Consider the following 15606-nt stretch of genomic DNA (forward strand, 5'->3'; position numbering starts at 1 on the left):
CCTGTATGATATGCTTCCCATTCATTTTACTGAACTTTTTCCTTTAATGGTACATGTACCTTCTAACTTTTTGTTTGTTTACTCATTTATTAGATTTATTGTTTCTGTGTGTCTGGCCAAGAGAAGGAATATTTTATTATTCTCTTTATTTTTGACTGCCCTGTGCAAGTTGTGGGATCTCTGTTTCCCGACCAGGGTTTGAACCTGGGCCCACAGCAGTGAAAGCTTGGTATCCTAGCCTGGGAATTCCCTATTGTTTTATTGATAACCAACACTCCTAGAACAGTGCTCAGTCCGTTGTATGTGCCCACTATGTGTTGAATGAATAAATTTGAAGCTTACAGAGTGAGGGTGGTTGAGAGGAGACAGGCAGGTAGGGGTCAGATGAGGTGGGGATATTATTGTAGATGTTATTGGAAGGCATCGGAGGGGTGCAGTGTAAGGGAGGGGACTAACGGTGACATGTGTGTGCACACACGTGCTCAGTCATGTCTGAGTCTTTGCAACCCCCTGGACTGTAGCCCACCAGGCTCCTCTGTCCATGGGGTTTTCTAGGCAAGATGCTGCAGTAGGTTGCCATTTTCAGGGGATCCTCTCGACCTGGGGATTTAATACGAGTCTCTTGTGCCTCCTGCATCGACAGATGGATTCTTTACCACTGCGCCACCTGGGAAGCCCAAAAGTGACTTAATCGTATTTTAATTTTGAAAAGTTTTAAACTTTGTTGGAAGAAGGTATTGTAGAGATACAGGAGAGGAAGCAGCAGGAGTTTGCAAGTTGTTTGCTCTGTGAAGAGCTACAGTGGGGCTGTTCCATTTAGCTGTGAAAGCCTCATGTACTGGTCTCTCCTTTGGATGTTTTCCTGGCTGTGATGATTGGCCATGCCTTTCTGTATACTAGCTCCTGCTGCGTAAACTTTTTGTAGACCCCATATAGATTCTTACCCTTCATACTTTTAGTTTACAATGCAATAGGCTGTTCAGTTTAGCTCTGTTCAGTTGATCCATCCATTCATTCATTCATTCAACAAATATTCCTAAAATATTCACAGAACCTGCTGTGTGTCAACTACACCATATTGCTTTAGATATTCTAAGAACTTGGAAAAGTCCCTTTTCATCATTGAATTTACCATATGTAGCAAAAGAGGCGATAGTCAGTTAATGATAATTCCAATGAATTTTAGGAAAGGAGAAGTAAAGGGTGCCTTGAAGCAGAAAGATTGCCTGGAAGGTAGAGGAAGTCCTCTTAGAGGAAATGGTATGAGACTGAAGGAGAGCCAGACAAAGAAGCCTGGATGCAGTGGTATGCTGGTAAAGAAAACACAACAGCTGTTGGGACTCCCTTGGTGGCCCAGTGACTAAGGCGGTAAGCACCCAATGCTGGGGGTCCAGGTTCAATCGCTGCTCAGGGCATTGGATCCCATGTGCCACAACTAACAGTCTGCATGCCGCAACGAAAGATCCTGTGTACAACAACTGGCACAGCCAAATGGATAAATACTAAAAACAAACAAACAAAACCAGTTCTTAAAAAAGAAGTCAAGTTCTGATTTGTAGCTTTAGCAGTCAGACTGCAAAATTCCCAAAAGGTTAACAGTTGCTCCTGCAAACTGATGCAATTTGGCTCCAGCACTCACACACACTGAGGGATGTGGAAGAAGGTGCCATTCCAGGTACAGCCAACAGCATACAGGAGGGGCTGCAAGCATAGAATGCACAGCACACTCGTAAAGAAGCCTGGAATGGCTCAAACATGAAGAGAACCGGTGAGATAAGAGTCTGCAAAGATGTGCAAGAATCAATTGTTAGCCTCTTCTCCCAGTTCTGTAAGTTGGTATCTTGAAATTGGCCATAATCGTCCTATTTATGCCATGGAAATTGGCAAATGCTACAACCAGGGATTCCCTTATCCTCCTAGAGTCAGTTGATAAACATTTACCACTGGTATGAACCAGGTCATGCAAGAATGTTTGGTAGAGCCATGCAAAGAGTTTTGGTCTTTATCCGCAGTGAGGAGAAACCACTGAAGGATTTTAACCAGTCACATGGTCAGATGGGGCTTCCCAGGTGGCACTAGTGGTAAAGAACCCAGCTGCTAACGCAGGAGATATGGGATGCGGGTTTGATCCCTGGTTCAGGAAGATCCCCTAGAGGATGGCACGGCAACCCACTCCAGTATTCCTGTCTGGAGACTCCTGTGTCCATAGGGTCACAAAGAGTCGAACATGCCTGAAGTGACTCAGCACAGGCTCAATAGTTGTGGTGCAGGGGCTTTGTTTCTCCAAGGCACGTGAGGTCTTCCTGGATTGGGGATTGAATGTCTCCTGATTGGCAGGCAGATTCTTAACCACTGAGCCATCTGGGAAGGCCCCCCTGACCCCTGCCCGCCTGCCCAGTTTCCTTAAGCTGTAATTGACAATACTGTAAGATGTTTAAAGTGTACATCCTGATGATTTGATACACGTATATATTGTGAAAAGATGTCTCCCATTAAGTTAATTAACACATCCATCACCTCACAAATTTCTTTCTTTTTTTGTGTGTGAGAACATTTAAGTTCTACTTTCTCAGCAGATTTCAATTTTACAATACAATGTTATCAAGTATAGTCACCATGTTATATGTTACATCCTTGAGTAAATCTAATCCATTGGTTCCCCCCTTCTATGACTGATAAGATTATTCCAAGTTTGCCAACATGATTTTGTGACAGTTGTCAATGAATGCTTTGTAAAACAAAATACTTTGTAGAACAAAAGTCGCATTTAAAGCTATGAACTTTAGATTTGAAAATAACACACAAACACCAACCACACATTCTTATATTGTTTTATAGTTTATTTTTAAAATGACAGTAACAAATGCTGTTCCCTTGTTTGGGAACCATGTATTTATTTTCAGTCAATAGCGCCTTAAAAAGTAACAGCATTTTGTCCAAATTGAACTTATATAATTGCACAAAAGTCAAACAAAGCATTAAGAAATGCTGGCAAAGACTGCAGTTCTCTCAGCTCCTCATGAAGCAAACCCCCAAAGGCCTGGATTTCAGTGGAGACCCCTGACCCGAATAATACTGATGCTCACCCTGAGTTCCTCAGGGACACACAGGTGGAGGTGAGAGCAGCCAGGGAGACTCGCATGCTTTGTGATAGTGGAATTCTGCTCTACCCCTAGGGCTTCGAGATACAGTCATTAGAATTATTAAGCACTTCAGCTTGAAGTATATTTGTTCAGGCTTAAAACGCACCCTTATCAGCTTACATTCTGGGATACAGATCCCACTTCAGGAAACTAAAAAAAAAAAAAAAATAGAACCACACCATAAAAACCTCTTCTAAGCGAGGTCCTGTATGCTGCCACCCCGGCCCTCACGTACTTTCTAACATACATACAAAAATAAGTTACATGATCGTTGATCATATGCCAGCTGAGGGATGGTAGACAGAGTCTAACTCAAAGCCCAGCTCCTGTTTTATTGACAGCAGTTACTGGAAGGACTCTGAAGTCACAGCTGGGCTGGCGGAAAGCTGCTGTGCTGTGCTTGTGATCTGACATGGACACAGGACAGGGAGAGGCAGCATCACGCATCATGTCTGCAGTCTTTCTATTATTAAGAAAGTTAAGGAGGATGTTGGTTATGTATGTCTTAAAATATGTAACAAAGCCCATTTTTAAAATTTTAATGAGATATAGTGTCTTTATCTGGGGATTTAACTTATTTTATGGCTTTTAAACCCAATTAACATATAATGTCTATAGTAGTTTTCCTTTTCTGACCATATGAAAGTTAATGAAAAGATAATATTTTGAAAGAAGATACACGAAGACATCTTTAAGTCACCATGAGAGGTACCTTCCTAACTTGGGTACAATTATGGGAAGAGGAGAGTTATTATTTTACTTCTTAACTGCTGTGTTTCAAGTTAAAAAAACATAGTTATAGTTTCTTTATCACAGAGAAAAATAGCAACTCCTGAATACTTTCACAGCCATAAAAGTATGTGGCAGAGGCAACAATGCTCCTCTCCTAGCCTGTTCTTCCCTAAAGCAATTATTTTCTTAAATTTATGTTCTAACAGCATGTTTTATACATTTTGGGCTCACATTCAGGTTTAAAGGAGGTGAATACACTATTTCCTAAAGCAGCCCCCTATGACTGAAGCTCCCAAATAAACCATCTGCAGGGGTCTAGCCCCGTTCACTCTGCAAACTGAGTTTAACATAACTGCATTCAATGCTGTATGGAGGGAAACGCTGGGCTTTCCCATTGCCCATCCAGGCTAACGTCCAAGAAAGGAAAGGATCAGAGGGTGTTTACAGCTACTGGCTGGGTTCCATGTTTTGCTTTTATCAGCACTAGAGGAAATCACAGAATGATAACTGGGTGCTGTTCCCCTGACTCTTAACTCGGTGAGCAGAGGATCTGCCCTTGGCCAGAGAAGCAGCTTCAAGGCTGTGCTCTGAGGATCGGTGTGGTAAGAGTCTATAAAGACAGCAAGGATATCTGGGAAAGGAGTGCTCTTTAGATTGAAAACAGACAGATGGTGGTCTGGATCTAGAGCAGATACATACATACTTTTCTTTCTCTTCCATTTCCTTCCTTATCAAGAATCTAAACACCTTCCAGGTCCCAGGCAACCAAATAGTAAAAAAAGCTCAAAAATGTTCTGTTCGATAGCTAGTGTTGCTGGAATCTGGACTGTGGCTCAGTGATGGGGCTGGAGAACACCAGTGCCCTGAGGGCTCACGTGGGCTCCTGAACAGGTAAGGCAGGTATCATGGAAGGTACACACTGGCCACCCACAATCAGACAGGCGGCTTTCAATGTGGGCAGACTCTGGTGATTAGCTCGAAGTGTAAGCACTACACGAAAATTTGATGATATTAGGTAGATCTCAGGAAAAGTGCAGAAGGGGAAGGACCTGGAGAGAATTTTCCACAAGTGCCAACTGGAATGCATGGACATATGTAACCAACATCTTTCCTTATATCTTAACATTAACCTTGTCTCGGTCATTAATTCTACAGAATTAATGTTAATAAAGTTGCAGTAACATATAGTCCAAAAATGCAATTTTTCCAAGTTTCTAGCCACATAAAACAAAAAGACAACACACAGACTCACACAGACTTGCACAGCTGCAGCACTCCCCAAGGGAATGCATGAACAAGTATCCACACAGAGATCCCTGGAAAGCACACACGCACAGGTACCTGCGTCCACCCCCCCTGCACCCGAGACCCACGCGGGCTGCCGTGAGGGTCAAGAGGCCCTACTGCATATCTGTTCGATGTCCTTCATCTCTTTGGGACAGTCTGCAGAAAGGACGAGCGGGGATGCCTCAGTCACCACCACATCATCCTCAATTCGTACACCGAGACCACGGAACCTCTCAGGGGCATCTTGGTCGTCCTCCGGAATATAAATTCCTGAGAAGTAGAAAAAAGAAGTCGAATGTTTGATTCAAAAATGGCAGTGACTGGATGATTTGGGGCAAGTAAGTTAACCTCTTTGTGTTACAATTCATCTGTAAAGCCAGGATCCTAACAGTACCTACCAATAAAAATGTGGAGTGAAAGTGAGATAATAGATATAAAAATGTCTGGTATATAAACCGTCAAGACTTAAATTGAAGAAAGTAGGGAAAACCACTAGACCATTCAGGTATGACCTAAATCAAATCCCTTATGATTATACAGTGGAAGTGAGAAATAGATTTAAGGGCCTAGATCTGATAGATAGAGAGCCTGATGAACTATGGACGGAGGTTCGTGACATTGTATAGGAGACAGGGATCAAGACCATCCCCATGGAAAAGAAATGCAAAAAAGCAAAATGGCTGTCTGGGGAGGCCTTACAAATAGCTGTGAAAAGAAGAGAAGCAAAAAGCAAAGGAGAACAGGAAAGATATAAGCATCTGAATGCAGAGTTCCAAAGAATAGCAAGAAGAGATAAGAAAGCCTTCCTCAGTGATCAATGCAAAGAAATAGAGGAAAACAACAGAATGGGAAAGACTAGAGATCTCTTCAAGAAAATTAGAGATACCAAGGGGACATTTCATGCAAAGATGGGCTCGATAAAGGACAGAAATGGTATGAACCTAACAGAAGCAGAAGATATTAAGAAGAGGTGGCAAGAATACACAGAAGAAATGTACAAAAAAGATCTTCATGACCCAGATAATCACGATGGTGTGATCACTCACCTAGAGCCAGACATCCTGGAATGTGAAGTCAAGTGGACCTTAGAAAGCATCACTACGAACAAAGCCAGTGGAGGTGATGGAATTCCAGTTGAGCTATTTCAAATCCTAAAAGATGATGCTGTGAAAGTGCTGCACTCAATATGCCAGCAAATTTGGAAAACTCAGCAGTGGCCATAGGACTGGAAAAGGTCAGTTTTCATTCCAATCCCTAAGAAAGGCAATGCCAAAGAATGCTCAAACTACCGCACAATTGCACTTATCTCACACGCTAGTAAAGTAATGCTCAAAATTCTCCAAGCCAGGCTTCAGCAATATGTGAACCGTGAACTTCCTGATGTTCAAGCTGGTTTTAGAAAAGGCAGAGGAACGAGAGATCAAATTGCCAATATCCGCTGGATCATGGAAAAAGCAAGAGAGTTCCAGAAAAACATCTATTTCTGCTTTATTGACTATGCCAAAGCCTTTGACTGTGTGGATCACAATAAACTGTGGAAAATTCTGAAAGAGATGGGAATACCTGCCTCTTGAGAAATCTGTATGCAGGTCAGGAAGCAACAGTTAGAACTGGATATGGAACAACAGACTGGTTTCAAATAGGAAAAGGAGTACGTCAAGGCTGTATATTATCACCCTGCTTATTTAACTTATATGCAGAGTACATCATGAGAAACGCTGGACTGGAAGAAACACAAGCTGGAATCAAGATTGCCGGGAGAAATATCAATAATCTCAGATATGCAGATGACACCACCCTAATGGCAGAAAGTAAAGAGGAACTAAAAAGCCTCTTGATGAAAGTGAAAGTGGAGAGTGAAAAAGTTGGCTTAAAGCTCAACATTCAGAAAACGAAGATCATGGCATCCGGTCCCATCACTTCATGGGAAATAGATGGGGAAACAGTGGAAACAGTGTCAGACTTTATTTTTTTGGGCTCCAAAATCACTGCAGATGGTGATTCCAGCCATGAAATTAAGATGCTTACTCCTTGGAAGGAAAGTTATGACCAACCTAGATAGCATATTAAAAAGCAGAGACATTACTTTGCCAACAAAGGTCCGTCTAGTCAAGGCTATGGTTTTTCCAGTGGTCATGTATGGATGTGAGAGTTGGACTGTGAAGAAGGCTGAGCACCGAAGAATTGATGCTTTTGAACTGTGGTGTTGGAGAAGACTCTTGAGAGTCCCTTGGACTGCAAGGAGATCCAACCAGTCCATTCTGAAGGAGATCAGCCCTGGGATTTCTTTGGAAGGAATGATGCTGAAGCTAAAACTCCAGTATTTTGGCCACCTCATGCGAAGAGTTGACTCACTGGAAAAGACTGATGCTGGAAGGGATTGGGGGCAGGAGGAGAAGGGGACGACAGAGGATGAGATGGCTGGATGGCATCACTGACTCGATGGACGTGAGTCTGAGTGAACTTCGGGAGTTGGTGATGGACAGGGAGGCCTGGCGTGCTGCGATTCATGGGGTCACAAAGAGTCGGACACGACTGAGCGACTGAACTGAACTGAACATTACTAGAACTATTATTGTAGTTATTTTTTGTTATTAGTCTACAAGATCTCTTCAACTACAATAATGTTGATCATGATTCTGTCATGTGCTAATGGCTCAAACAGGCCACTAAAGTTACTTTATGACTATGTCAATATATGCTGGGAACTAGTGGATTACATAAATGCATTCTTTCTTTGCTTAACAGTCCCTTGGAAGAAGGGCACTTTGCAAAAATAAGGACATACAGAATTTTATCATGTATTTAAAAAGCACTTATTAGAGATTATTAGTCTCAACAACCAGAAGCTGCAGAAATACTGAAATAAGTCATAAATGTAACTGATACACATGATATAAAGAAGGAAAAAGGAAGAGTTTAATGAACATCTGAAAAATTCTAAGGCCAAGTTTCCCTTTCTAATCATAAAATCAGACAGATACCAGGTCTTTTCATTTTAAGAAACTGTAAATTTCCTGTTCTATACTCACAGATGCTGTTCTGTGATAAGAAAAGGATCAGCAAAGGAAAGTGTAGTCAAAGTCTAAGGAAGTGCCAACTTGATTGGACTAAATGGTAAACAAGGCCACAGATACCAACATACGCCTGGGCTCAAAGTGGAGCTTAAAAGACGTGTCCCAGCTATAACTTACATAATTTAGATGTGAAAACACTTGAAATTTAAGACTGAGATCTGCTTTCATGACAGAAACAGCATCTGTGTTTAAAAGTAACTTGTAGTCTCCATCTTCACACTCCACCATGGCCACTACTTCTCTCCTGCCCCACGCCTACCATCATTCAAGCTGGGGAACCATCAGACTGCCCGCTCTCTCTGAAGCCCAGGAGAAAGGGTCTGGATACTGAAGAGTGGAACAATGCAGGCAGTTCCATGCAGTTTGCAGAGGAGCTGCAACTATGAACGTGAGGAATCTGAGAATCTCTGGAGGAAAGTGCCACGGGTCCACAAGCATCAGCAGCCCACCACAAAAGGAAGACTAGTACAAACTGGTCCTGGCAAAGGCAGGGTTAAAATAAAGATTTATTTCTTAATATCTACTGATAGGAAGTATTCCCCATCTGTTGTTTATTGGAGAAGTCAAACAAATTGTGTGATGTTAAATAAAAAAGCTCAAGGAGGATCTAAAATAAAGTTCCCTTCTATACTGGAGAGATTCATTTTCCTGTTTCTTCTAATTTAATTACATTGGTTCACATAAGAAGAAAGTGTTTACCCTTCTATCTAACACTAGGATTATGTGTCCCAGGGGATGGGAGGCTGTTGGCACCTCCCCTTACCTGGCTCCACGGTGATTACCATCCCGGGCTGGAGAGGGAGGGAGCGGGGCATGTCTGGAGTGTCGTGGACGTCCATCCCCAGGTAATGGCCAACATGATGTGGGCAGTATTTTCGAGCAGCCTGGAAATGATATGATCACAGTGTTATCAGAGCAATGACCCTTAAGGGAAAAGTTGGGCCTGTGTAAATCCACGAGATACGTGTCAATACTGTCCCCTGCCCTTAGCTCTGCTGCCTGTGTCATCTATCCCTGGGCTAATGCTTAAGAGACTGAAAACTGCTACCTCTTGTGTGTAATTCTGCCAATGGCATTCTATTAATAACTAATCCACATTTCTGTTCCTACCATTTCATACTACACACATGCTAACTGGGGTCGCCCCAGCAATGACAATGGCAAGTGAAAATTTCTTTTCTGGGGGGGAGGGAGATAATTATGTTAGAACAGTTCTTTTTCCAGCATGCACACATCCCTCTCAGGGAGCCTTCTCTGGAGACCCTAAGTATCTCACAGCAGCTTGTGGGGTAGGTAGGAAATGTCATACAACATAGTAATTATGAGGCATTTACCAACCTGGGTACTTCTGTCCGTTAATTAAAGATTTGTTGGCATGAACAGGAGGAATTACAGCTTCTTCCTTACTGATAAAAGAAGCCCTGGCAGTCTAACTTGGAGATAAGAGATACCTTACTGGTCTGTCTGGCTTGACCACCTGGCATCTTAATTTAAAACTGAGTCTTTAAAGTTTTCTTCAACACCATCATACTTTGGATGCAGATGAAGTTCACTAAAGACATGGCAAGTGAGAATACTGTTAAAAGTCTCAACAATGTTACTGAAGCCACACACACCTTCACCCTTTGACCCCCACTTTTTCAAAATCATTAAAAAAGAATTAAAGAGTTAACCTCTCCTCCCTTTTATGTCCTTTCCCACCTTGTCTACACCGGACTTCATTTTATGTTTTCTGAAGATTGAGCTAGTCACACAGTATACAATGAACTGCATGTGCTGCCATCTTCTGGGAGAAAGAAGTACTGTGCCTTTTGTTTTAATCTATGTTCAAAAAAGTCCCTCTTACAGCAGAATCACAAACTCCCATTTCTAAATCGAATTAGCTTTACATAGGATAAAGCCCAAGCAGCATGTCAGGTGTTCTTAAGAACTGGGATTGAAGGAAGTGAAATACCTTGAAGGGATTCTTCTCCTTAATGTTCCTCGTGATCCCCAGCTCCTTTAGCTTCTGGCTTATCAACGTCAGCATCATGCTGTAGACGTTCTCCAAGCTGGTTCCAGGGCAACAGAGGGTCAGACAATCTCTCTGGACTTCGAGAACAGCTTCATACAGCTCTGCCTGAGGTGCCGTGAACCTGGCGACAGGGAAATCCAAGAACGAGAATTTGGAACTGCCTGATATTGCAGGATGTTTTCTTCTAAGTTTGATTAGAAAAACTCTCTAAACGGTCAGCAGATAGACATGGTGAAGTAAGAAGATGCACCCAGCCATGAATGCAGTTAGAGGGCCAGATCAGGCTTAACCTTGATCCTTCCCATTTTTTTTAACCATTAAAAAAACACAAATACAAACAATACCAACCAGTCAGCCAACCAATCAACCAAATAAAAAAACAGTCTAAAGATCTACTTCTTACAGGCAAAGTAGATGTCATGGGATAAACTAGTCAATACTTTGGCTACTAGTAACTTACTAGTTTCTGCGTGTCTTTAGAAGAATCATTTTTTTAGCAGTAATGGAGGAAAACTCTAACCACTTACATCTTACCCATTACAGCTCTTCTTTCAAGGACAGACTTACAGCTGCAGTTTCTGCCAGCTTTTAGAAAGCTCTCTGGTGTCTTCAAATACTTGTTTTTATTTTTCTTTTTTGTTTTTGGTTGCACCGGGTCTTTGTTGCTGCAGGCTGGCTTTCTCTAGTTGTAGAGTGGCGGCTACCTTGTTGTGGTGTGCAGGCTTCTCATTGCAGTGGCTTCTCTTCTTGTGGAGTGCAGGCGCCAGGCGCACGGGCTTCAGTAATTGCAGCACGCAGGCTCACTAGCTGTGGTGCACAGCTTTAGCTGCTCCATAGCATGTGGAATCTTCCCGGACCAGAGCTCAAACCTGTGTGCCCTGCACTGGCAGGTGGATTCTTATCCACTGTACCACCAGAGAAGTTCTAAATGCTATTTTTAATATTTTGTCCAGATTCTATAATTATTATCTGTGGAGGGTTAACCTACCCAAACTATTCTACCAAAACCTAAATATTATTTTTGCAATCAGAAAGTAAAAACTTTAAATTTATTTTTTTTAAAGTGTGTGCACATGTTAACTAGGTGTCTTTACGTGCCTCGTCCTATGATATGATGAATAAAGCAGTCTCAGAAAAGAATCAGGGGCTTTGTAAAGGCAGTTAACCTGAGCTGGAGGGACCCTGTATATTTCTTTAGTCCTTTATTCCAAACATACCCATTTTCTAACTCATATTCCTAAGAAGCGGTGGGATCTGTAGCAGCCCTACCTGCCATTGACGGGCCAGGTACGAGTGATGTCACTCACGTAGCAGGAAGACTCACAGCCTCCATCCAGCAGCACCATCTCCCCATCCTGGAGCAAGAATAAGACAGGTAAACAAAGGTGACTTTATGACTGTCAGTTGTATCTTCTAACTTAAACTCTTTATGCCTTTCATTAAGAAAAAAAAAAGTTCCAATTTAAAGGAGACTAATCTCTGGTTCCTTCTCACAAGAAACACCATCTAAGTGTTTCATATGAATTCACGTTGGCTCAAGAAAGACGGCACTACTGAGTGGTTAAGTGTGTTGGCTCTGGAATCATAGTGCTTGGGTTTGAATTACTAGATGCGAATATTAGCAAATCATAAATGTTACCTCTGTCACTATTAGTTAAAAAAAAAAAAACCTATGTAAGTTGGTATCCAAGGCCTTTATTCACATATAACTTACCCATTTAACTTTAGAATGTTACTCCCTCTTTTGCTCTCCATCAAAACATATGGTGGGAGCAAAAAAAAGAAAAAAAAATATTTTGCGTAAATCTCTGTTTTACCACTTGTCACGTTATACTGCAATTTTCTCTTTATGCCTTTGAAGACAGGCCATATCTCATTCATATCTAAATAAGCACAGAACTTGGCACACAGTAGAATAATGGTCAGATAAATACATATATAATAATGATAAGAAGAATGAATGTGGTTTTTATTTCTGGCAAAATACAGAATAAATTTTAGAAAACAACTCAGTTCTGGATAAAAATATATTCTATGAAATGCTGACATTACATCATGTAAGATGTCTTAAAGACTTTTTTCCTTGAATAAAGATAGCCCAGAACTGAAACTAGCGCTGGGAGTGAGTATTACAGTATATAAGGTAAGTATTACAGTATATAGGAAAGAAAGTGTCTGCAGAGTGGGCAAGATGAGCAGGAGATTCCTTCAGTAACCCAGGACATTCACAGGGGTAACAGGCCCTGGGGCATCAGGACCCACTTCACTTCTGACAAAGGCATATGCAAATAATATTTAGAGGAAATAGCCCCCAAATTTGGGACCGCACAATTTCCCCAAAATAACAACAAGCAAACATGAGCTCACAACCAGATGCTGTCACGGTCAAGCACGTGAGGCAGTAGGTCACGGTCAGTGAGACTCAGCAGGACCAACAAATACCAAATTCAGATCTTCCAGAATTCCAGGTAATGGAATTATCTGGAATTCATGACAGGATTGCTGTCATGAAATGTTTATAAAGAGATACAGAATGGAATCACAAAGGTTAACAAGCAACAAACGACAACTAAAAAATAACCATGTGGATTTGAAAGGAATGGAGATAAAAATTACTTTTGAAATAAAATACTATGTGGATGGCTGAAGGCGTAGGTTAGACAAATGAAAAAATGTAGTTTCCTAGAAGACAGACCTACCAAAAACCCCTAGAATATGACAGAGACAAAGCCAATGTAAACATGAAAGAAAAGTTAGCTTACTGAAAACAGAAAAGAGGTTTAACCTATTAACATATCTAACTGAAGTCCTTGAAGGAGTGAGGAGAGAGACATAGAAGAGATGATATCTAAAGAAATGTCTGAGCATTTCCTAGAACTGATAAAGACACAAATCTACAGATTCAGGAACCAGAAGGTATCATAATGAGACATGTAAAAATAAATTTGTACTTAGAAATACAATAAAACTGAGAAATACCAAAGAAAAAGAAATCTTAATGTAGCAAAAAGAAATTTCCCAAAGTAAAATAATAATTATTTTCTTTTCTAAGATCAGCAACACTGAAAGTCAGAAAAGAGAGTAAAAATATATTAAAACTGATGACTAAAAATAACTGTCAATCTAGGATGGTTTTCTCAGCATAGCCATTTTTCAAGAATGAGAATGAAATAAAGCTGCTCTGGCTAAACGAAAGTGGAACAAGTTTATCGGCTATATACCTTCATCTAAAGGATGCTGAGGTGGAAGGAAGGTGACCCCAGAAAGGCCGGCTAAGAGGTAAGAAGGGAAGATGAACACGCAGGTAGGTTTGTTTCAAGCCTCTGCCGTGACCTATTCCTGACAGCTGCATGCCGCTGTGGTAAGCCCTGAGGCAGAACTACGCGCAGCCTGCGGTCTCTCTGACCACAACTGTGCCAGGCTCCTACTAGCCAGTCAACAGCAGAGCCCTTCCAACACCGGGCGTTTCTCATGGCTTGTTGATAACCTCGCCCACTAACTTGAATTGAAAACTTTTAGATAACCAAAGCTAGACTATGACCTATAGGTTTTCGACCATTTCCCCTTATTTCTTACTTGCTCTAATAACAGCAATATGTCTTCTCGCCTTATAAAGCTAGATTTGTGCTTATTCTCTAGTTTTTCAAGAATGAATACTATATTGTTTAGGAACAGGTACCCTGGTGGTAAAACTATGAAGAAAAACCAAAAAATGGTTAAAATAAGAGTTTGGATGATAGGAGACAGAAAGGGAGATGTGCATGTGATTGCCTAGAAACTTCTAAGGTTCAAGCAGTGTTCTTCTTATCCTTGATGGTGGATACATGGTTGTTCATTTTATTATTATTTTAAACAGTACATTTATTGTTTATAACATATGATAAATATGACAACTTTAAGAAAATACATGGAATGTAATGAAAGTGAAATATTAATTCTTAAATAATCATAATTAGAAAAGAAAAAAGGATGAAAATTAACGAATTTAGGGAATTCCCTGGTGGTCCCGCGGTTAGGACCAGGTGCTTTCAATGCCCAGGTTTGATGCCTGGGGGACTAAGATCCTATAAGTCACATGTCACAGTTAAAAAAAAAGAGTTTAGCACCTAATTTAAGAAGCTAGAAAAAGAACAAGAGAATGAACATAAAGAGCAGAAGAGTAAAATTAACGAAGGCCAGGACACAGTGTGGTAAGATAATAAGCAAAGACAAAATAGCATTAATGATATGTGAAGTTGACTTTAACAGACTAATAAAAACCCACAAGCCTCTGCTGAGATTTCTTTGCACAGATCTTAAGTGTACAGACCTAAGTTTTGTCAAATCTATATACCCAGGTAACTATATGCTCATGCTCTGACCCAGGCAACGCCCCATCAGAAGCAACCACTGATCTGATTTCTAGCACCACAGATGAGTTTTGCTTATTCCAGAACTCCATATGAACATATGAATAGAATCATATAGTTTGCAATTTTTTTCTTTGGAGGTCATTTGTGCTCTTGGTAGTGCTGTGGTTTGCTCCTTTTTCTTAAGGATATACCACATGGCAACATCCTCATCTAACATCCTAGTTACAAACTGGCTATCAACATTCTTGTACAGGGCATTTTGGGGGTATATGTTTTAATTTTTCTTGGAAAAGTACCTACAAAAGAAATAGCTGGTTCATAGGGATATGTATATTTACTTTTAAATAAACTGTCTATTAAGATTTATTAGAAAAAAAGAGAAGGCAAAAATAGTTCAAGACTGTAAAAAGGTACATAAAGGAAAACAAAAAACAAAAGGAAAAGAAAAAGAACGTAAAAGTGTAAATAATTCCAAACACAAAAGATTAAAACGTAAGATAATTCTATGAATAATTTTAAAAACTTGGTCAAAATGCTAGAAAAATATAATCTACAACACTGTTTCAGGAAGAATGGAAATATAAATTGATAAAATCACTTTGGGAATGTCTGGCAGTTTCTTTTTTTTTTTTTGGTCTCACTGAGTGGCATGCAGAACTTTCTCAATCAGGGATCAAACATGAGCCCCTTGCAATGGAAACGCAGAGTTTAAACCACTGGACCACCAGGGATGTCCTAGGCATTATCTACCAAAGTTGCAAATATGCATACCCTGCTGCTGCTGCTGCTAAGTCACTTCAGTCGTGTCTGACTCTGTGCGACCCCATAGACGGCAGCCCACCAGGCTCCCCTGTCCCTGGGATGCACACCCTATGACTCAGCACCTCCACTATCAGGTGAAGTTCCTTAGCAACCTTGATAACTTGTGCCACAAGAGAAGATGCTTAACTTCATTGGTAATAGAGGCAATGGAAATTAAGACCACAATGAGACCACACTGT

The 15606-nt window shown here is 40.9% G+C and overlaps 1 protein-coding gene across 3 annotated transcripts in view; it reads right to left on the reverse strand.

The window, feature by feature from the left end:
- Positions 1-2819: 2819 nt before the first annotated feature.
- Positions 2820-15606, reverse strand: part of XPNPEP3 (X-prolyl aminopeptidase 3) — a 43910-nt gene continuing 31123 nt past the window's right edge. For all 3 annotated transcript variants that reach the window (XM_027540697.1, XM_027540698.1, XM_027540699.1), the window contains 4 exons: positions 11523-11608; positions 10194-10374; positions 9003-9123; positions 2820-5432 (listed from right to left, as the gene is read on the reverse strand). In XM_027540697.1, the coding sequence (XP_027396498.1) occupies positions 5266-5432; positions 9003-9123; positions 10194-10374; positions 11523-11608 (555 nt within the window). In that variant the 3' untranslated portion in view covers positions 2820-5265. The remainder of the gene's footprint in view (positions 5433-9002; positions 9124-10193; positions 10375-11522; positions 11609-15606) is intronic.

The sequence above is a fragment of the Bos indicus x Bos taurus genome, chromosome 5 (genome assembly GCF_003369695.1).
Source record: "Bos indicus x Bos taurus breed Angus x Brahman F1 hybrid chromosome 5, Bos_hybrid_MaternalHap_v2.0, whole genome shotgun sequence".
Taxonomy (NCBI): Eukaryota; Metazoa; Chordata; class Mammalia; order Artiodactyla; family Bovidae; genus Bos; species Bos indicus x Bos taurus.